General features: G+C 36.2%; 1 protein-coding gene and 1 long non-coding RNA gene across 2 annotated transcripts; one reads left to right on the plus strand and one right to left on the minus strand.

Moving 5' to 3' along the window:
• Nucleotides 1-1,143: 1,143 nt before the first annotated feature.
• On the plus strand, nucleotides 1,144-1,520 carry LOC132048017 (uncharacterized). Its single transcript, XR_009412876.1, has 2 exons — nucleotides 1,144-1,353; nucleotides 1,395-1,520. It is a non-coding gene; the product is annotated as an uncharacterized LOC132048017 (long non-coding RNA).
• Nucleotides 1,521-17,002: 15,482 nt separating this feature from the next.
• LOC132047561 (uncharacterized) lies at nucleotides 17,003-17,473 on the minus strand. Its single transcript, XM_059438589.1, has 2 exons — nucleotides 17,382-17,473; nucleotides 17,003-17,279 (listed from the first exon to the last, which is right to left on the minus strand). The coding sequence occupies exons 1-2, from the start codon at nucleotides 17,471-17,473 to the stop codon at nucleotides 17,003-17,005; spliced, it is 369 nt and encodes a 122-aa protein (XP_059294572.1).
• Between the last annotated feature and the right edge of the window lie 7,321 nt (nucleotides 17,474-24,794).

A 24,794-nucleotide genomic window follows, 5' to 3' on the forward strand; every position in this document is an offset into this window, starting at 1 on the left:
TTTGACCGAGCGGGGATTTGAACCCGGAACCTAGAGGTTTTTAGGGGAAGGGCAAAAATTAAAGACCAGCAATTTGATGGGCAAAAATTAAAGGAAAAAGCACACAAATACAACTTTTTAAATAGGTATTTAAAAAAATTACAACTACTTCAAAAAATTACATAAATATAATTTATTCTAATTTTAACTTTTTATTTATTACATATTGTACAACTTTTTAATATCCCTTAAATATCTCTATGAAATGCATTAAAATGGAAAACTTGACATCCCTAAAATTCTAATTACTTATGAAATCCCATTAAAATAGGAATCGTAATTAATTACTGACACCCCATCCCATAAAATTAGGCTTTGTTTCTGCCATCACATATTTATTTATTCTTCAAGTTTTCTCTCTTTTCCATGAAATAGGAACATTAACTCAATGTAAATTTAAATTTGTATATTTTATATAGTACACAGTATATGGCTAATATATAAATATTTTATTGTGCTTCTTCAATATATCTAATATATGAATACAATAATATATATATATATATATATATATTAAAGGAAAAAGCACACAAATACAACTTTTTAAATAGGTATTTAAAAAAATTACAACTACTTCAAAAAAATTACATAAATATAATTTATTCTAATTTTAACTTTTTATTTAATTACATATTGTAAAACTTTTTAATATCCCTTAAATATCTCTATGAAATGCATTAAAATGGAAAACTTGACATCCCTAAAATTCTAATTACTTATGAAATCCCATTAAAATAGGAATCGTAATTAATTACTGACACCCCATCCCATAAAATTATGCTTTGTTTCTGCCATCACATATTTATTTATTCTTCAATTTTTCTCTCTTTTCCATGAAATAGGAACATTAACTCAATGTAAATTTAAATTTGTATATTTTATATAGTATACAGTAAATGCTTAATATATAAATATTGTATTGTGCTTCTTCAATATATCTAATATATGAATACAATAATGGATGCCCTATATATATATATATATATATATATATATATATATATATATATATATATAGTATACAGTAAATGCCTAATATATAAATATTGTATTGTGCTTCTTCAATATATCTAATATATGAATACACCCTATATATATATATATATAACACACACTACAACATAAGGCATCTATAGCTATAAAATACGTTGTAGCTAAATATGAAATTTTTTGTGGCTAAACACTTTAGTCACAATATTTTTTTCCGTAGCATCCGTAGCAAAATGTAGCGTAGCTAAAGGTTAGCTACAGACTTTTGGTGATCCGTGGCTAAGGAGTAATACTTATTGCTACGAATTATTTTGCGTTGTAGCTGTGACGGTAAAATGTCCTTGCCACGAAAAATATATTTATAGCAAATAATTTTATTCTTTTGCCACGACAAATAAAACTTGTAGCAATCTTTATATTGTAGCTACAGTGTGTTCTTTTGTGGCAAAAAGTTTAAGCTATTTGCCATGAAAATACAAATTTGGTGGCTATTTTTATAGTTTAGTCTCGTGGAAATAATAATGTATTTAGCTACGAGTTCAAGTATTTGCCACAAATATATTTGTATGTAACTAAAGAATCCATTCTTTTTGTCATGAAATATATAAAATTATAGATAATTTTTTTCTACATTTGCTACGAAAAGTAAGAATGCGTAGCCCTGTTTTTGGCAATTATATGTATAGTTAGCTACGAATTCAAAATTTTCATCGCTACATATTGAAGAATACGCCACAAGCATTGTTAATTTTGTATTCCATAATAGGTTTCAAGTTACACATAGTCACATATCTAAAATTTCAAACATTCATAATACATCATTTGTCTATGACACAATTACAATAGTAATATCTTGCTTGAGACTTGTGGATTACACTGGGTATGTTGTTGTTGTTGTCATCTTGCTTGAGACTCAAAGTCAGCACGATCTTTTCATTTCTCTCCTCCCACGCAGCCTCCAACCGCATCTTAGTTTGATCAGTATCCGCCCTCTAATTTGTCACTATTGCTGCGGCTCTAATAATTCCATAATCTGCCTGTTAATTTTGATAAAGTAAATTAACATCATAAACATAAACGAATGATTATATAAGTATATTGAATCATATATTATGAGAAATACATTGATTAACTTCTCATGAAAAACCTTCACAGTAATTTTAAAAGGGATAGCAAAGCTCCAAATTTTTCATAATAGATTTGAATCTTTACACTAAAAGTTTCTTCTAACAAATCTCGATTAAGAAACAAACATATTTCTAGATCAATAACGGTGACACATACAAATATTAACATGAACAACAAAATTCCTAATAAATAACAAGAGAGTTCATTCGACTCAATAAACTGCGAATATGAAATAGAAAAGTCAATACCATCTCCGGAATCACATTTCAAAAGCGATTAATTGCATCAAAAGCTCTTGTCGATGTAGATCTAATAAAAGATGACATCACTTTTGCCCCTCCATTGTGTAATAAAAAGAATCAATTAGCCATTTATCCAACTGCATTGCATAAAAACCAAAGAACCCCTTATAAACTTTTGATGGAGTAATAAAGATTCGTGTTGGTGAAATTGAAAAAGAGTACAGGAAACTGTGGATTGGTGTGGCGGCTAGAGGGAAAAGATGAAGACTGGGTTTTAGATTAGACAAAGGGAACAGGGACCGTGCTTGCTTAGATTCTTGATAACTAGGTCTAGAAGTATCAAGTTATTAAAATAGCATTAAGCCATTAATTGATAACTTTTATTTATTTAAATTGATATAATAGTAATCAATAAATAAATACAAGAACATAGTTATTTAAATCTAACATAGTTAAATATTCAAATTTAATAAATATTATTAGATATTTCTTTAAATTGTATTTAAAAATTAATTCTTCATTTAATACGAGTTATGATATACTAGTTAGTGCATAAATCATATATATTATTAAAATTTTAAAATATAATTCTCAATAATTTAGGTATTGTAAAATGTCTAAATATAGTCACAAACGAGAAGAGACCCCTATACTATATACGAATCATACTAAGTAAGCGTTTGGCCGTAGATTTCAAATGAAGTTGTGTTGGTCATACTTTTTGAAAATAATATTTGAAATAATGTTCATGCTTGAATGTACTTAAATACAACTTCAAAAGTGAAAAGTGGGTTGGAAAATATGCTATAAGTTTTTTTCCAAATTCGGAATACAACTTCAAGTTGTATTTGAAATTTTTATGGCCAAACATTGACTTTAAATAAAGTAAAAAATTATTACTCTGGAAAAAAATGAATGCCAAACGGGTTTGTCATAACTCATATGCTCCTATTTTAATTACATCAAATTATTAATTATATTTATAATAATTATTAAGTTTTTTTATGACAAGCAAACCCGCAACCGCTATCCTTCGGGTCCGCATTAGTTATTTAATATTGCAATAAGATCATAAAATCAATAATGCATATTATTTAAATTTAATATAATTAGTGATCAATGTGGTTAGATACAATCATACAAGCACATAGATATTTAAATGTGATATAATTAGATATTCAAAATTAATTAATAAAATTACATAATTATTCATTATATTGAATCTTACAAGTAATACTTTATTAAATATAAATTATTATATAATAGTTTGTTTCGATGTACAATCGTACGTATATCAACAATATTCTTAATTTATTGAAAATAAAATTTAATAGTATGAATAACCAAATTGTTAAAAATATAATACTAGTTTACTACAGATTTATTAAGTTGGATTTTAATATGAATTATGATATACTAGTTAGTATTGTTATGCACTTCTGTATCAATCATATATATCATTGAAATTTTAAAATATAATTCTTAATTATTTAGGTATTATAAAATGTCCAAATATAGTCACAAAAGAGACAAGACGACGTATTGTATGTGAATCATATTAAATTTTTAGTGTACGATAATCAATAAGTTATTAACATAGTACAAGACTATATATCATAACACTTTTATTGTTTAGATTAAATAAATATAATATGTTATACTATGCTATTGATACAAGATTATAGCTGTTTAAATTCTATATATTTAGTTATTCACTCATTAATTAGATAAAGCTAATTTTTTAATTATAATCTTGATTTTATCAGTACTGATGTTAACTTAGCTGATGATAATATTGTAGACATGGAATCAGAACCTAAAACTGATGATTATAGCTATTAAGTCAAGTATTGCCACGACTTTTTAGTACTTGAAGCAAAAGTATTTATTTAGATATAATATGTTACTTTGAATATTTTTTTGTGGCTAAAAGATTACTATTGCCAGAGCGAGTTTTAACTCGCGGCAAAAAATAACAATTAGCTACAAAGTTTTGTTATAACAAAAAGTTTGTGGCTATATCAATTAAGTATTGCCATAATTTCTTATAACTAGCAGCAAAAATACGTATTTAGCTACAACATGTTGTTCTAAATAATTTATTGTGGCTAAAAGATAAACTATTGCTACAGTAAGTTTTAACTCGTGGCAAAAATTAATAATTGGCTACGATGTTTTGTTATAAAAAAAAGTTTGTGGCTATATCATTTAACTATTGCCATAATTTCATATAACCTGAAGCAAAAAATACTTATTTAGCTACAATATTTAGTTTAAAATATTTTTTTGTGGCTAAAAGGTTACTATTACTACAGTAAGTTTCAACTCGTGGCAAAAAAAAATTAATAATTAGTTACGAAATTTTATAAAAGCTAAAACTTTGTGGCTATATCATTTAACTATTGCCACAATTTTTTATAACTTGGAGCAAAAATACTCATTTAGCTACGACATGTTGTTTCAAATAATTTATCGTGGCTAAAAGGTGAACTATTGCTACAGTAAGTTTCAACTCGTGGCAAAACTTAATAATTAGCTATGAAATTTCACTGTAGCAAAAAGGTTGTAGCTATTTAGGTAATTATTGCCACGATTCTTAGCAATTATAGCTAAAATGAGGAATTAGCTTTGCAAATATGATTTTCGTGGCTAAGAAATTTTACAATTTGTAGATAGCTACGGAATTCAAATTTTTTTGGCTATTACTAGGTACTAGCCATGACTTTTAAATTCATAGCTAAGATTTCGTAGCTATAAATGCCTTATGTTGTAGTGACATAATACAGTATATGCCTAATATATAAATATTGTATTGTGCTTCTTCAATATATCTAATATATGAATACAATAATGGATGCCCTATATATAACACATAATACATTTGTGTAGTATACATAAAGAAATAATATTGTATATGGTATAATATACGTAAGAAATAATATTATATATAGTATATAATAGTGCAAAATACATAATATAGCAGTACAATAATGTATATACTTGTTCAAATAATTGTACTATAATATATATTATATAAACAATAATATACTTGTTTATGATTTAGAATGCTAGTGGTGTATGTTGGAGATTTTTAGAAAAGTAATTAATGTGCTTCGATATATATTTAATTTCATTTTCACTAATATAAGAAACTCCTTATTTTTAGCCTTTTATTCATAGCAACATTCTTGATTTATGATATAAAACCATATATACCGTATATACATAGAGTATATATTGTAGATTATGTAATATAGTTAATAGTTGTAGATTATGAAATATTTTATTCATTTATTAGTATTTATATAACTTCCCCAAAATTAAAGACCACCCCCGAATAAGGACAATCGTGCAAATTGCCCATAAAATTTTAGCCAATTTTGTTATTACAGATTTTGCCCGAAAAGAAAAATGTAACTATTGAAACAGATAGTCATTTCATCTAAATAAGATATAATAAGAATTATACAGTTTGAAACTTCATTATTCTACTAAAACTTTTTATTTCACTAAAAATTAAGGCGAGCTTTAATCATTTAAAAAAAAAAAAAATTGGCCCAAAGAAAAAAAAATTAAGTTAAAATAAATAGTCATTATTTCATCTAAGCAAGAAATAAAAAAGAAGCACACAATTGCTTAACTATATTATTTTGGTTAAATCTTTTTTTTATTGAACTAAAAGTAATAGAGCTCTAAGTTATTTTAATTGATTTTGGCTTAAAAAAAAAAATACACACTTGAAATAAATAGTCATTACACCTAAAGAAGAAATATTGAATTAGTTCTTCATTATTTTTTATACGACTAATTTTATTAGGGTAAAATGGTGAAGTTCGAGCCAAGTTTTTCATTTTTCAAAATGCATGAAAAATGCAAAGTTGGGGTAACATTTGCATTATATTTTGAGCTGAAGCAAGAAGAAATACACCATTGGATTAAAAGAGTATATAGTCACTCTCTTTGCCATATCAACGTATGGGGCCGGGGAGGGTAAATACTCTCAAATAGCGCAGCCAAGTTCTTAGGGTAATTAAGACTACATATTATAGTTAAGGAAAATCTAAATAAAACGCGCCAAACTTAAGGTGATATTTAGATATTCTGCCTAAATTATATAGATATAAATATACAAAAATTAAAGATATATCTATATATATAACATACATTCATTCTTAATTCAATAACTCTAAATCTTGAAACACTTATTAGACAAAGAATAGTCGATGCAATATCAATTGATATCCACTCAATTAAAATCATCACTCTACCTTTGCTAAATGTCCACACACTAGACAAAATTATGCGCAGATGACAGGCATGAATCGGACTGTTTGGATGGTATGGGATAAAAAGACTTGTCAAATTAATCTGGTCTTATCCTTTTCAAAACATGGAAGATTTTAGCCATTTTAGAGGGCTCCCTTAAACTAAAATCGGAAAAAGGTCCATACGCTTTGCGTTTCAGAACCATTTTGTCTTCTGCACCACATTATTCCCCCTAACCCAAGTATATTTTACACTACGCCACAGTTTAACAAAGTCCATAAAAAGTCATAATCTCATATTCATTTTTTTTTTTCAAAATTTTCGCCAGTATAATCTAGTTATAAGCCACCATTTACGTTGATTATATACTTTATTTTAGATTCTACACACGATTACGGTTAGTCAAGTGAAATTTTACCCTTTAATGTTTTAATTAGTGGAGTATTAGTTAAATAAGTAATTTAGAACAAGACAAATAAAAGATATTTTTAGATAAATACTCTTGCAAATAATCCTTCTAATTTTTTTGAAGGTTGTGCAAAATCTAAGATCACATAATATGGAACTAGGAGTATTATCGTGGATCTAACGAGGACCACCAATTAATTTTTAAACCACCAATTAATTTTTAGGGTTTGTATAACTTCAAGGAACAAACATTAACTCACCAATTTCTTGTTCTTCTGGCTATTGCAATTTAGGCGAAATTACTGCTGCAAACGCATGCATTTTTTTTTTTTTTTTTTTTTTGGTTTGGTCTATTTATTTAATATACTTCCAGTTACTTTTACCCACTTGTTCTACTCGAATTCGATCATGTGAGTACGGACTCTTATTGGCATATTTTGAAAAAGGCGTACGTTTCATGTTTCCATGCATTAATCATATCAACTAAAAGGTTGCAATATATTCTTGCGTTCCAATTCAAAGGACTACCATAATAATATGGAATATGTGACAAACCTATTGAAATTTTAGCCATATTTAACACAGACAGGAAACACCCTTATATGTATAAACGCGTGAACATTGCTAATTAAAACGAGAGGCAATATTAGAATCAACAGTCGGGATATGACTGCTGAGAGCTGAGATACAGAATACAGAGGAAATGGATGGTCCTGGGTCCCTTTAAAATGTGCATTGTGCAGTGTAAATCACACACTTGTAAGAAATTATATGCATTGCTCCATATACATGTGTCAATGAAAGGTCATTTCATTGCTCTGGGATAAAGGAATGGCCCATGCAGGCTGATATATACGACGTGGACAGATAGCTGCAGTGTAGCATGTATCTGATCATTCTGATGATCAGAGAAAGGAGAAACAAACAACTTATATACATTGCTATTACTCCATCAGTGTCAATCATGTGAAGGTGTTTGACTGGACATAAAAATTAAAAGATAATAGAAAGATTTTTAAAATCTATCGTCCCAAATTACACCTTTAAAATAGGAGTAAAGCGGTCGTTATTCAAATATAGAACCCAACAAGGTTTGGGTCGAATCTCACAAAGAATATACTGAAGAAATATGCTTACTAAGTGTAACACTCGACTATTAGTCTATATTTCTAGGGAAGGGGGGTATAATAATGATTGGTTTGAAGATTGTTAATTTAATTATCGCTATTTGTTGTTATAAAATATGATCTATTAGTAAAAGAAACAAGGTTGTGGTTTCAATGGAAAGTAATGCAATTGAGTATCGATTCCACTAATTTATATGCTTAGGTGTGATAAACAATGGGTTGCTTGATTTTTTACCAAAAAGTCTTCCAACCCAATTAGTAAATGTCATTACTAAACTTTTCCAAGCCTTAGAATGTTCCAAATGTGAATCCCCATTTTTAGCTTCAAGTAGCTTTCCCATTCCTAGCTCAAGCTATTAGATGGGGTTTAAAGCCTCAAATTCTTGCTATTAACTCTTTTACTAACCCTTACTTTCTTTTGCAAGCAAAGTAAGGATATTTAGGCACAAATAATATTGGCCACCATATAATGACATTAAAGCTTGAAGAGTTGATAGAAAATACCTTTAACATACAAATGTAGTTAAAATATAAAAACTCAACCGCATAACTAATGCATTTGGTCCCACAACCTTAGCTAATGGGTTTAACTACTCATTTTTATTAAATAAAAGACAAGAGTAAAGAAAATATGCATAAAGCTTACAATGAGGTATGAAGAAGAAGACAAAAAGAGCAAGATTCCTCTCTTAAAGTCTTCAACAACCAATGCTAAGTGCTTTTACTACGAAGAGACAAGAACTGAATATTGTATCCCTTTTACAAAACCTTAGGAGAGTATTTATAACGTCCCAAAAATGTGCACTAGCTTTGGACAAAAATACCCTTACGTGCATAACATGCGAGCCGCAGGTGTCGCATGTTCAACCTGCGAACCGCAGGTTGCACCAAATTCCCGCAGGTGTTGCATTCTTCACTGAATGAATGGCAGCATCTGCGGCATCATATGTGTCTCGCAGGTGCTACTTCCAATTCCCAATTTGTCAAAATTGATTGTCGGCTTCTGCGTTCCACTGCATCTCATATGTATGACTTGCGAACTGCAGGTCATGCTTTCCTTTATCCTTGGCCTGTTTTGCTCCATTTTTCTCCATTATACTCTTCGAACATCTTGTCCTACAAAATGACACAAACACAAGAAAAGTAACACAGAAAGTACTTGAAGGGTCACAAAAGTCTAAAGAATTAGCATCGAATGTGCCGTAATTTCACGGCACATCAACACCCCCAAACTTAAAATTTTGCTTGTCCTCAAGCCTCTTACACAAAACTATAACCACATGACAGGTGTTCAAGTATTTCCACCTGATAATGGCTACAATGGTGATAGTGATTAGTTACAAGCATGCATTTAAGAACACAACAACTTAAACATTCCAGCTTTAACATAAAATAAAAACTCTCGGAAAAGAACATTGGCGAAGAAAATACAAGAGCACCAAAAACATCGACATTACCAACACCTCAAAACATGAGCTACCCCCACCAAATAAACATGCAATTGTCCCCAATGCATTAATTATAAAACAAAGAGGTAGTAGCTCCCCGGGGCCCCAAGCGTCCGACGAGTGAGTGCGGGAGCAATGTCAAACTCCATGTGTAGAGGGGGAGTCTGATCAGCAAGAAGGATCTCTAAAGGTGGGACAACCATAGGTGCGGTGTCACGGGGTCGCCACTCCGAGGGCCGCGACGCGTGTGAAGGTCTCGTGACCAATCGGGCGGAAGTGGAATATCAGCTGGGGGAGCGAAGGAAGTACCAGCTCCATCCCCCCGTAGGTGTGGTGGCACCGTATCAGCACTCGTGCTGCTAACCCCATGCTGTGTCTCAAGGGATTGTTGCATCACCGCAAAGATGTCTATATCGTCCTTATTAACACCCACTGTGAATGCCTCACTGCGGGTTCTCCCCAATCTCTGGCTAACTGGGTCAACATCACCCTTATTCTCTGATTCTTTCTCACTCCCCTCCTCCTCAGTTTCCTCTCCTTCATCCACGATCTCATCTTCCCCCTGAGGCAACTTATCATCCAGTGGTTTGGTAGGCCCAGTAGAGAACAAGTCCGTGTCCGATGGTAGAATGGGTGCACTAGGATCCATGTCAGGGATTTTTAGCCCCTTAATATCAGCCTTAACCTTTGCCAAGTCCGCTCGAATAGCTGGGAGACCATCACCGCCACCACCGTCGATACGCTCAAGTCTGAGCTTAATCGCCTTAACACACCCCTTAATCTACTCTTGCTCTCATTTGACCTCTTTGAATGCATCTGAATATAGTTCATAGCTACTTCTATTGCCTCTTTGACATTGTTTAGGATGTCGTCCACAAGTGGATTCACCTTGGCATTTGCCGCTCTAATCAACCGCATACCCTCACTAGTGATACTTTGCCCTCGAGCAGCTGAAGTCGACAAAGGAATGGAGGAAGCAGGACCTGAAGTAGTAGCTAGGGCAGTCGAAGGCTCGGGCTTTGAAGAGGGAGGAACCGTTGGGACAGCCTTGAAACTCGGAGAAGTCGCGAGTGCGAACGGTGGCCCTGCTCGTGTCGATGTTGACGAGATCGAAGCTCGATACCCGAGGCCTTTGGCCTCTCATCCTCTTTCTCTTTTTGCTACCTGGTTCCAACGTGGTAATACCAACTGTCTGCTTAGCCTTTACTATTCTATCCAACCGATCAATCGTACGCACCCCTACCTTCTGGCATAGTTTTGTGATAAGGCATGGGAAGGGGAGTGAAGTATTTTTCTGTGTGGCACGATCTTTTAGTTCATCCCTTATAATTAGCCCCACATCGAAAATAAACCCGGACATGAGGGAAGTAATTAGGATACACTTCTCAATAGAGATATCGGTGTCATTCTTTGATGATTTCACCCTTGAGGACACTGGAGATAGCCAAAATTTTGCCTCGAGATTTAGGGTGCTCATATAAATGCCAACTGCTGGTCAATCCACTCTGGTGTTCTAGATACAATAACTGATGCCATTGATCCTGTCATCATATTCGAAAGTATGCGGGGACCGTCCACCAACCGAGCCACTTTCCCTTTGCTCGAAGATAATCTCACCAATTTTATCGGCCGAGCAATCAACATCCACACCTCGTATCGGGATCCAGTTGATATGATCAAGATTCTTTTTGGGTTGGCGATGACTGAGCTTGGCGTTCAATATAGCTCCATAAGCACCATAGAACTCCCTCACGCTCGCTGGGTTGCATGAAGTAGTTCCATCTTAATGTGTTCAATTTATGAATAATTCCTGGACACATGTCTTGCAACCCATTCAGAGTCACCCGCTTCTCCGCATTGAACCCCCGAGTCTCATTGACATCCTTCAGGATAGATACAATTTCCTGGAACCTGGGAGGGGGAACCACTTTTCCTCTTCTTCCCTTCTTCTACCCCTCACAAGAGCTTCAAGAACTTCCGGTGAAGGGGTATGCTCATCCCCTCTTTGGGCGGGGACGATCCGAGGGCTTTCTTAGTTGTTTTCTTGCCCTTACCTTTGATTTGCTTGTTCTCACCATCCTGCGAATACACTACAAAACACACAATATTTATGGTTCTTCTTTATATGGGAAAGAACAATAAAGAAGATAATGAAAGAACAAAACACAAAAACTTGAACAACACAAAGCAGTATAGGGTGTCGTCATCTGCGAATAACACCTGGGGAACGCAGGCATGACCTATGAACCGCAGGTGATGTCACAGGTGATGTCACCTAAGATTATTTTTCTTGCAAATCTCTGTCAGCATCTGGGGTAAAAGTGTGTTACGCCGGTGCTACTTAACTAACTTTTTCTTAGTGCTACTTAACTAACTTTTTCTTCTTTCCTTTTTTTTTTTTCACGAATCCATGTCAAACACAAAATCACACGTACACATGACTATTTCCCTTAAGAAAGTTGTCACATCGTCTATCAGTGGGGAAAGTCGTGAACTCATTTGGAAAAGGATACACTATGCACTAGACAACACCAATTAGTTCAAGCAAGATTCTCATTGACCTATACAACATATTACCAACGTGTGAATTGTAACATAATCAATAATAGTTGGGTACTTAGGATTTTCCCTATTGCTACTCTTATCAGCCCATAACAATAAAATTTGCCACACATGGAATCATATTTCAAACAAAACTAGTCATTGAGGCATTTTGGCAAACATGTGTGCAAAATTTTGCAACCTTCAAGGATTTTCACTCAGTGGGAACTTAAAACTTCTCCACTTTCACATCAAAAGCAATTATCAACAATTTATCAACATACCAATCATACAAATTGACAATGGGTACTCAAGAATTCCCCAATTTCAACCCTATACAACCCAAACAAATCAATGAAATCAACTTTCCTTTCCTTTTTGAAATAGACTATTGTTTAAACCGATGTTTGGGTGAATAATAACATTACCCACATGATTTAATCATCCATAGAAAACTAGGAAAAGAGAAGTTAGAGTTTTTATACTTGATAAGTTGAGAGATGATTATTGAACTAAAAGCTTATGCAACCTTGAAAGGAAAATATGAAACCCTTGTTTGGATTGATTTTGTGTGTAATGATTTTGAAAGAGGAAGAGATGAATTTAAAGAAAAAAATGGGAGGGAACGATTGTGGAGTGAGAAGAGGGGAAAAAACGTAACTGGTGGATAATGAAGCTCAAATGGCGAGTTTTAAAAACAAAAGGTCGCGGGTCGGGTCAGGTAGATTGACCCGCACCTTTTCACTGGACTGCACCACCTGCGAACCGCAGGTGCTGTCATAGGCATGACCGGCAAACCGTAGGTGGACATTATTCCGCAACTCATGACAGAGATTTTGTCATTTTTAATTTCTCATTTTGCACAACCTGCGAAGCGCAGGTGATGCCGTAGGCACAACATGAGAGACGCTGGTCATGTCGCAGGTTGTATCGTGAAGCACTTTGCCGATTTTTTTCCTTTGTGTATTCCATATCACTCTTACACACTTAAACAAACATCAAAAACATCACGAAAATAAAAATAACATATAACATGAAAGTAAAGAGCTTGAGTTTGCCCTTACCTCGCGCTTGATTTAACGTCGCGACGACGAGCTTTACCTTTTCGAGGTTCGGCCGAGGTAGATGACCTCAATTATCTTAATTTCATTGGTTAAGCCCAAGTAATGCTTAACCCACTGCCCGCTCACTTTGATTCTATCTCCACTTGGGCACACAATTTCAATTACTCCATGTGGGAACACTTAGGTAACTTCAAAAGGACCGGATCACTTGGATTTTAATTTTTCGGGAAGCAACCGGAGCCTTGAATTGAACAATAACACACAATCCCCTGGGCTAAATTACCCTTTTAAGATCTTCTTATCATGAAAATGCTTCATGCGAGCCTTGTAGAGTGAAGAGCTAATGTAAGCTCTAAATCAGAATTCATCAAGCTCATTAAGTTGTTCCATCCTCAAGTTTGAGGCATCACCCCAATTTAGGTTCAACTTTTTCAAGGCCCACAATGCCTTATACTTAAGCTCTACTGGGAGATGACAAGCTTTTCCAAACACTAGTTGGTAAGAAGACCTGCCTATTGGTGTCTTGTAAGCTGTTCGGTAAGCCCATAGCGCATCATCTAATTTCCTCGACCAATCAGTCCTATTTACATTATTCACCGTCTTAGTTAGGATGCTATTGGTTTCTCTATTCAACACCTCAACTTGCCCACTTGTTTGGGATGATAGGGAGTGGCAACTTTATGTTTAACTCCATATTTTTCAAGAAGAGTCTTGAATAACCGATTGCAAAAATGATAGCCCCTATAACTAATGATTGCCCTTGCGGAAATTCCAAACAGCGAAAGATGTTCCTTTCTGAGAAAGGTTACACTTCTTCCTTCATTATTTGAAAGTGCCATAGCTTCAACCCATTTGGTGTCACGACCCAAATAGCTGTGAGTGGCACCCATACCAATCCCCTAGTGGATGAACCATCTACTTAATCAACCATCTAACGATTACTAATTAGTTAACCACTTTAGACAAGTCAAGAGTATAACAAAAGCAATAGTCACCCAAAACATCTAGTCCTGCCATAAATAAATAACTAATACGGATGTCTAACTATTACAACCCCAAAGATCTGAAAGTCATCGTACAATCACTCTAAAACATAAACTGTCTAAGGAAATAACAACTTTCTGAAAAACATAAGTAATGTCATAAAATAGACATTGATAATAGAAGATCTTTAGGCGGTTGGGATAGATAGAAGCTCACCCTCAAATCTGTCGAAAACTGGCCTCACGCTAAATATGAGGTCTGGTAGATGTTGTTGGATCACAATCTGCACTCAAAAGAATGAAGCAAGGTAGTATCAAGAACATAAGTCACCATGACACAAGTCATATCAATACTTAAGAATCAATTCATCAAAAGCATGAACCATGGATTACTCCAAGTCAACAACAAGAGTATTCATTAACTCTTTCTTTATCATATCAAAATAGTTAATCACATAATTAATCAATCAATATCAAACTTAGGAATTTCCAACCGCACTTTATGTCTGAAGTCCTAATCATGCTTCTCCTATCAATTTCATAACATATACAATCAACTAATCAAAGTCTAACTCAAGTAGACCGTAACCTACCCTCAACCGAATCGGAAAATGCTAATCACTCAATAGCTTTTTCCTTTCGCAAAGCTTCAGAACGTTCAAAGTCTAGCAATCATAATGCTAAGTGAGTAATGGATCATCTACTAAAACAATCAACAATTGAAGAAAAGGGAACTCAACTACTTCTACCCTTTTCAAGTGGGTGAACTATCACTAAGTGTGATTTCATCATAAAATCAACCCCAACCATTAGACTATTCCCATTCATGGGTTTTCTAATCAATTCAACCCTTTTACAAGCAGTTTTTATGCCAAAGTGACCATCTTTATGAAACCCTAAGTGTCAATACATCATTCCTATCCCTTAGAACTTGAATTTCCACCCTAGGAAATGATAATCTATAATCTTAGATGAATAAACAACAATAAATCTCTAACCCATTCATTATTCAAAGGTTTCTTAAGTTCTAGGGTTTTAGCCCTTTCATTCACAATTAACGAGCCTTAAACTAATCATGAAACTTAAAGTGATCATAGAATGAACAAAGTAGAGGGTTGAGACTTACCTTTCAAGATTATTTTAGCCCTAGCCTTAGAAATTCGCCATAAGAGTTCTTGAAAACTGTTTTGAAGTTATATGGGGAATGAGTTCAGAAATAAGAATATAAAATACTGATTCTGCCTCCTGTCAAACGCTGCAGCGGTTGATGTCTCGCTGCAGCGTTCTCGCCAGCGGACCTCATTAGCTCTTCCCACCCTATGGCTGCGGTCCCCTACCCACTACAACGGACTCGCTACAACGGTCCATTTTAACCCATAGCTCGGGTTTTTTCACTAGTTTTTCACCCAATAATCTCAACACCAATCCGAGGCCCTACAGACACAAACAAACATGCACATATACATAAAAACACGCTACGGACTCACCCGCACCTCAGAATTCCCAGCAGAGGTTTAATTTTCTAATTCACCCCATAACGACCTAGTGGGTCGTTATAACCATTCGTCCCCGAACGGACAACGAAGAGAAATAAGGGAAAAGGTACCTGACTCATTGATAACCTGGGAATAATTCTTTCGCATATCAAATTCGATCTCTCAAGTAGCCTCCTCAACGGGATGGTTCTTCCATTGAACCTTCTCTGACGCTATCTCCTTCTACCTCAACTTACGAACCTCTCTATCTAGAATAGCAATAGTCTCTTCCTCATAAGACGGATTCTTATCCAACACGATAGAATCCCAACGGATGATAAATGAACCATCACCATGATATCTCTTCAACATAGAGACATGAAACACTGGATGAACGCCTGACAAACCTGGAGGAAAAACCAATTTATAGGCTATATCCCCTACACGATTAAGAATCTCAAACGGACTAACGAATTTGAGACTAAGCTTGCCTTTCTTTCCAAATCTCATCACACCCTTCATAGGTGAGACCTTCAACAAGACTTATTCTCTAACCATAAACTCAAGATTTCGAACCTTTTAATCCACATACTCATGCTTTACTCGAAATGCTAAATAGCTTTTCCTAACTTTCACCTTAACCTTATCTAATAACTCTTTCAAAAGATTAGTACTCTATGGCGTTACTCGGGTACGTATCAAATCACCCGACAAGACCATATCTCCTCGTATAAAAGCATCAAACGGGGCCACGGCAATGCTGAGTGATAGCGACCGTTGTTATATGCAAATTAACCGATTGGTAAGAACTAATCCCAATGGCCACCGAAGTCAATCACACCAAGCTCGGAGTTATTATCGGGACCTCTCGGGTCGTTTGTCCGAGGGTGGAAATTTGTACTAAGGTCCAATCTAACCCGATTCTAAACGCAACGTCTTTCGGAACCAGATGTAAACATCGATAGTTCCCCATCGGATATGGCGGTGAATAATCCGTACGGACGAACAATCTCACAGATATAAATCTGGGCCAACATCTAGGCAGTATAGGTAATCTGAACCGATATGAAATAAGCCAACTTGGTCAATCTATCAATGATGACCCAAGTTGAATCAAACTTACCCATGGTCTTCGGAAGACTAACTACGAAATCCATCGCTATCCTCTCCCACTTTCACTCTGGAATGGGCATGCTCTAAAGCATACCCCCGGTCTCTATTGCTCGTACTTCACCTTCTAGCAATTCAAACACTATGTGGCCCAACAACTTGCACTTCATCATGTACCTCACTAGTAAGATCGCTTCAAGTCACGGTACATCTTGGTAGCACCAGGATGAATGGAATATCTATAACTGTGAGCCTTCGTTAAAATTATCTTAATCAAATCATCAACATGGGGAACATAAATACCCCCCTTGATTCTCAAGAAAACCTCATCATCAAACACGGCCTCCTTGGCCTCACCACGCAAGACTTTATCACGATTCTTATTCAAACTCGCATTCTCAAACTGGCTCGCCTTAATCTGCTCCAACGATGATCTCGCCTCAACACAAGCCAGTACTCTGCTTGAATTAGACACATCAAGCCTCGTGAGGCGTGTAGCCGCAGTCTACGAACCTCCACCGGCGAAGGATTACGACGTAATCAAGCTCGTCACAAACTACCTATGCTGTTGTATTTCTGCCTGAAGGCGCCACCACATTTGCCTTACTAGGATGATAAGAACGATAATACCATAATCCTTCAGCAACTCCATCTATCTCCGTTGCCTAGAATTAAGATCCCTACATGAAAACTACGAAGACCGCGCCTCGATCGGTAAATATACAACGAACTCATAGAGATAGTCCATCCAAATCTTCAAAGCGAAAACCACCTCTGCCAATACCAAATCATGAGTAGGATATTTCTTCTCATGAATCTTCAGCTATCTGGAAGCATAAGCAATCACCTTCTTCTCCTGTATCAAAATAACACTCAAACTAAAATGAGAAGCGTCACAATAAACCACAAAAGTCCTTGCCCTCCACGGGCAAAGATAGAATTAAAGTTGTTGTCAATAGAGTCTTGAGCTTTTGAAAGCTCTCCTCACACTCATCGGACCACTGAAAGGGTACCTCTTTCCGAGTAAAACTGGTCAAATGCGAAGTAATAGAAGCAAACCCCTTCACAAACCGACGGTAGTAACTGGCTAACCTTACAAAACTGCGAATCTCTGTCACTGAATGTGGGCCTAGTCGAATCCCTCACTGCTTCAATCTTTTTATAATCAATTATAGTTCCTTTCTTTGAAACCACATGTCCCAAGAAAGACACGCACGTAACCCAAAACTCACACTTGGAGAACTTAGCATACAACTGCTTGTCTCTCAAAGAACCCAAGAACAATCCTCAAGTGTTTTTCATGATCTTCTTTGCTCTTTGAATAAATCATAGTGTCACCAATAAACATTATTACAAAGGAGTCTAAGTATGGCTTAAAAATGTAATTCATCAAATCCATAAAAGCAGCTGGGGCATTAGCAAGCCTAAAAGACATGACAAGAAATTCATAATGCCCATATCTTGTCCGGAAAGCTGTCTTAGGAATATCCTTCGCCCAAATTTTCAACTGATGATAACCCAACCTCAAATCAATTTTTGAAAATACAGAAGCCCCCTGAAGCTGATTAAACAAATCATCAATATGAAGGATAGGGTATTTATTTCGGAGGGTGACTTTATTTAACTGACGGTAATCAATGCACATCCGCAAAGTCGCATATTTCTTTTTCACAAACAGAACAAGAGCGCCCCATGGGAAGACACTCGGACGAATGAAACCCTTACTAAGAAGATCCAGAAGTTGTTCTTTTAATTTTCTCAACTCTGCTGGTGCCATCAGATTTAGCGAAATAGAAATAAGGCGGGTCTACGCTCCAAGTCAACCAGATCGATGTCACGTACAGTGACATGCTGGCAAGTGCAGCAGAAACACCTCCGCAAACTCACTTACCACAAGAACTGACTCAAGAGATAGACCGTCAATACTAGTATCACTAATATGTGCTAAATAAGCCAAGCACCTCCTATCCACTAGTTTCTTTGCACGAATAAATGAAATGATTTTCTTTGGGGAGGGACTTAGATTACCCTTCCACTCAAGTCTAGGCACCCTGGGCATAGCTAAGGCGACTGTCTTGGCATGATAGTCTAGAATTGCATGATAAGAAGCTAACCAACTCATACCCAGGATGACATCAAAATCTATCATGTCTAGAATAACTAAATCCACCCAGGTGTCATACCCCATAAGTGTGATAGTACAAGATCGAAGACTCTATCTACAACCACAGAGTCTCTAACTGGAGTAGATACATGTATAGGGGCATCGAGTAAATCATAAACCATATCAAGACCCATAGAGAAATATGTAGGCACATAAGAAAATATAGAACCCAGGTCAAACAATACAGAAGTCATCAAATGACGCATCGAAATGCTACCTATAATGACGCATTCGAGCCCTCGGTCTCAATGAACGTCCCACACACACACACACACACACACACACACACACACACACACACACACACACACACACGTGCTTCTGCGAACCATTGCAATCAACTCGCCCCCGTTCGAGCGCCGCCTCCGCCGAGCTGATGTTCTCTACTCACTGACTAAAACCAAACCTAGTTAGGTTGGGTGCCACCTCCTCCTCTAGGCCGCGTGATTGCCACGCCCAAACTTAGCGTCGTTACCCCATGCGCATCCTCTTCCTACACCCGATCTAGAGCTCGGGAGCTTGAAACCGAGCCACCGTCACTTTGCCTAAGTCTAGGACATTTCTCTTGAAATGCCCCGTATCACCACACTCGAAGCATCCGCGATCTAGCGCCAGACGCTAAATAAAAATGGATGAAGTCGAAACCATAATCTGGAGCTCTAGCCTGTGAACCCCCTGTCTGACAGGAATAACGCTGACTGGCCCCTGATGGGCCTCCAACTGAAGCCTGCTTGGCTGAATGAACAGGGCATCCCGAATAGACTGTTACACCTCAGAAATTTCATGTCGTTGTGTCATAAATAGGCTAACGCGATCTTAAGGTGAGCATGAGGCTCTTATGATTGTAAGAAGGGTATTTGGTAGCTTTAAAGTGCATACAATAAGATTTTGAAGTTATATGAATTAGTGAAACTAAGTTCGTCAAAGGAAGGTGAAGTATAAGTTGTGTTTGGGAAAGATTTTGCAAACTATCGAGTTAAGGATTGATTGGTAATGCCATGGAAAGGAGTTATGAGGATATTTAGATTGTTAATGAAGTGTTAAACAAGTGTTAAGAAGGTCCCATAAGGATTGGAGATTAAACAAAATGACGAGAACAAGTTTAGGAAGAAGGTGGGTTATACGACCATTTATACGGTCCGTATAACTATATACGGTTCATATAATAGTCCGTATAACTATTACAGTGAAGGGCCATCACTGATGGAGTTATACGGTCACTTACACGGACCGTATAAGGGTCTGTATAATCCCATCGGGCTCAGTTAATTTCCAAGTATAAATATAAGTTCTAAGTTCTAATTTTTCATTTCCCATCTTCTCCACTCCTCTCAAGAGCTCTAGAATATTCCAACATCTTATTAACAAAAATTCAAGGGAGATCAACGATCAAATACCAATAATCAAAGGAAAACAAGTGTATAGGTGTTCATTAGGGTTAATACAAGCTAGAAATTCCTTTGGAATTGAAGTTAGGGTTTTCTTCAAGTGAAGTATCTTCATCCAAAGTTTATTCCTACATAATCAAAGGTGAGTTTTATGTTTATTTCATATTATTAAGAATAAGAATATTGAGTGGTTGAAAGACTTGGATTATGGAAGAAAGTGGAGTATGAAGTTTAAATATGGAAATAGCGGTATTCTTGAATAGTAATTTGACTTGAATCATAGTGCTTGATATACCATGAATGTAATCTTGTTATGAATGATGTTAAAGATGTTGTAGAAGTGTTATATGTGAATGAATATGATGTTGTGTCACAATCATGGTTATGGATGACTTTGAAAGGGAATTTTGAGAATTGAATAATGTCTAGATTGGTGAAGTTTATGGATTATGATATTGTGGGTTGCATTCGGGGCCAAAAGTCTTCAGATTCGCCTTCAGCGATGGTCCTTTTCTGATTACTATTACACCTTGAAAATTTCATACCATTGCATAGTACATAGACCAACGTAGTGTGAGGAGTAAATGATGTTTCGATAAGTAGGAAGTAGTATCTAATGGTTCTAATTGAGATTTCAAAGGCATTCGAGGCAAGAGAAGAAAGTTCATCAAGAAATGTAAAGCGTAAGCCGTGTATTCGGAGGAGTTTAGTAAGTACCGAGCTAATGGTGATTTAGCAAATGTCTTGAGAAGAATTTATGATGCTCCTTAGATTGCTAATAAGGTGTTAAACAAGTGTTAAGAAGGTTCCATAAGTATTGGAGATCAAACGAACGACAGAGATCGTTTCAGGGGAATGGAGTTATACGACCGACTTATACGGTCCGTATAAGGGGTCTGTATAGAACCCAACAGAAGAAATGTTTTCCCTGTTGGTGAACCACGGACACTTAACGGATCGTACAATTTTATACGGACCGTATAAGTGGTCCGTATAATGCCCGACGGGCTGAATAATTTACAAGTATATAAATGTGTTCCTACCTCCATTTTCTCATTCTTTCCACTTCTCCATCTCTCTCAAGGCTTCTAGAGTGTTCTATACATTTCATTAACACCAAATCAAGACAAATCAAAGATCAGTTCCATCAAACCAAGGAAAACAGTGTAATGGAGCCCTCTAGGGTTGCTTGAAGTCAAGAATCCTTGGGGAGTTGGAACTAGGGTTTTGCTCAAGTGAAGTGTTTCCACTCAAAGATCATTCCACACAATCAAAGGTAAGTTTTATGATCAATTCATGTTATTTAAAGCATTGAGAGGTTGAAAGACTTGGATTATGGAAGGAAGTAGAAAATGGGCCATAAATATGAGAATAGTGGCACTTTTGAGTAGTAGCTTGAAGTGAATCATGATTCTTGATATGTTGTGATTATAGTTATGTTATAAATGGTATTAAGAACATGGGATGAACATTATATAAGAAGGAATGTAATATTGTATTACGACCATGGTTATGGATGATTTGAAGTGAAATTGCGAGACTTGAATAATGTAGGGTGAATGAAGATTGTTGCTTATGATATGATGAATGTTATTATTGACGTTTGGGAGTTGATACATGATATGGAGAAAGTTGTATAAACAAAGGAGATGCTGCCCAATTTTCTCTAGCTTTAGTTCAAACATGCTTATGTTATCGGTTATCTAATATTAGTATGAACTCTCTTGAAGGTAGAAACGTGAACATTGGAGGAGAACGTTCAAGAGATAGAGTAGCTAAACGAAAAGGTATGTAAGGCTAGTCCCTTCTTTCTAAGGCATGACTCCTATGGCATGAATCCTCCTATCTTTCCATAGCTTTCCTACATATCGAAAATTATGAGTCTATGATTATAAAGAGCTTCACATGAGATAAATAAAAGAGATATGTTACGAGAATGATACCGATGATGATAAGTTTAAGTCTAAAGAATTCTAAAGCCATGATATGATGTTTCTACAAAGCTAATGACCCTAATTATGATCCCTAGATGTTGTTAATTGTGTTACACTCACCTTATGATGCTAGTTCTTTCAAGGTGAGGTATGATGAATATGATCACTCCATAATGTAATCGGGAGTTCTCGACCTTATGTCACCCCGATATGGTTATAGATTATCTTTTACTTCTAACGCATGTTTCACGATAAGTTTATGATAAGGATATGATAAGTTATGAGATGTATATGATGATACGACTCTGCCGAGCCTATAGGGCCGGGCATGACACCGCTAAGGCGGGGACAAAAATTTCATGATTACACCGAGCCTATAGGGCCAGGCATGACACCACTAAGCCGGGCTGCTTATGATTACACCGAGCCTATAGGGCCGAGCATGACACCGCTAAGGCGGGCTGCCTATGATTACACCGATCCTATAGGGCCGGGCATGACACCGCTAAGGCGGCCTGCTTATAATCACACTGAGCCTAGATGGCGAGGCATGACACCACTAGTGGGCGGCGTATGATGGTTACCCGGACGCGGGTTAACGACGATGGTACATGTGATATGTTGATATTTGTGATATGTTGATATTTGTGATATGTTGATATTTGTGATATGTATAAAATGCATCTTATTCTTAAAGGTTAAGCAGGTTATATCTTTAGCTTATGTTTGATGATTTCTTGATTATGTCGATTTTATTCATGCCTTACATACTCAGTATAATGCTCGTACTGACGTCCTTTTCTTTGGACGTTGTGTAGATGCCCACAGGTAGACAGGGAGGTGATCCAGATTCGTAGGAGCTATCAGCAGACTTTAAGAGCACTCCATTGTTCCGGAGGTGCCATTGATTTATTATTTTGTGTACATATATTTTGGGCACGACGGGGTCCTATCCCGTCCATATGTCTAGTACTCTAGTAGAGGCTCATAGATACGTATGTGTGGATAGTATGGTCTCACAATTTTCTCATTGTATATATATTATTTTGATAGCCGAAGGGCTTATATACATAAATGTAGATATGCTTGAAAATGAAAATGGCTTTCCCTATGACTAGAAGTGTGAGAGTAATAACTGAATGCAAGATAATTATGATGACTAGTAGAATGAGTGGTTCTCGGTAATCAGCTCCGGGTACCCGTCATGGCCCCTAATGGGGTCGTGACAATTACCCTCCCTTCAGGGTCCCCCTTGGGCTAAGTCTTCAGGAGTATAATATCTTTCTGTTCTTGTAATACCATGCGCGGCAGCCACTTGGACCACAAACACTTTCTGGGGTGGTGCCAGAGTTACCTGAGCAACGTGTGCAGTCACTGGAGTAGGGATTAGTGCCTTGAATTGCAGGTGTTCCTGCAGGGATAGTGATGCTACCATACGTTCAAGTTCCTTTGCAGGATCGCGGGTTGTGGGCTTCCCGGTGACCCAAACCTTCTCTCTCTCAATCATGTGAATCACGTTATTGTCGTGGTTTGGCAAAGGGTTGGTGCTCACATTCGGAGGGGCCGTCTGGAGCACAATTTTCTTTTGGTCGATCAGATCCTGTAGTTTGTACTTAAGATTAATGCAATCTTCGATATATATATATATATATATATATATATATATATATATATATATATATATATATATATATATATATATATATATATATATTATATATTTAGATCAACGGCTTTTGGCAGAAGTACTTGAATCATTCCAGTGGCGCTTAACCTTTTAAACAAATCAGTCTAAGATTCCATTAACGAAATGAACACTCGAGGGGGATTCTTCTCAAAATTTGGACGTGGCATATTGTAGGCATTTGGTGGTGGATGTTTTTGGTAGGTATTGGGTACGGTCATTTTGTGGGGTACGGTAAATGGGTGAGGGAGTCTGATAATTTGGTTGTGGAGCTTGGTAATTTGGGGGAGGTGAATGCAAGGTATTTGGTGGAGCTTGGTAGTTTGGGGTGGTGATTGGAAGGTAGGTTATGCATAATATACGGGCACCGTGTTGTACGGGCGGGTACATAATTATTTGGAGGAGGTGAAGCATATGCTCCCATCGGGAAATCTTTCCTTCTTTTGGGTTTAGAGGTGTGGAATATGCTAGCCACGTCTTTTTTCTTTTTGCACATGAACCCGGTGGAATCGTAACCGGCAGATTTTCCAGTCATGCTTACTATTCGGCCAGTTTTGAGGCCGTCTTCTATGGCTTCGCCCATTTTGACCAGTTCAGAGAAAGGTCTTCCTGCCATTAAAAGCATTCTATAATAGAATTCTGTCTCTTGTGAACGGATAAAAATCGACACAGGTTCAACTTCGCCTATAGGAGGTTGCACTCAAGCAGCCTCTGTTCTCCACCTACTTGCATATTCACGAAAATTCTCGGTTGATTTCTGTTTCACTTTCTCTAAATAATACCTATCCGGTACTGTCTCCATA

This window comes from Lycium ferocissimum, chromosome 2, assembly GCF_029784015.1.
Source record: "Lycium ferocissimum isolate CSIRO_LF1 chromosome 2, AGI_CSIRO_Lferr_CH_V1, whole genome shotgun sequence".
NCBI classification, from domain to species: domain Eukaryota; kingdom Viridiplantae; phylum Streptophyta; class Magnoliopsida; order Solanales; family Solanaceae; genus Lycium; species Lycium ferocissimum.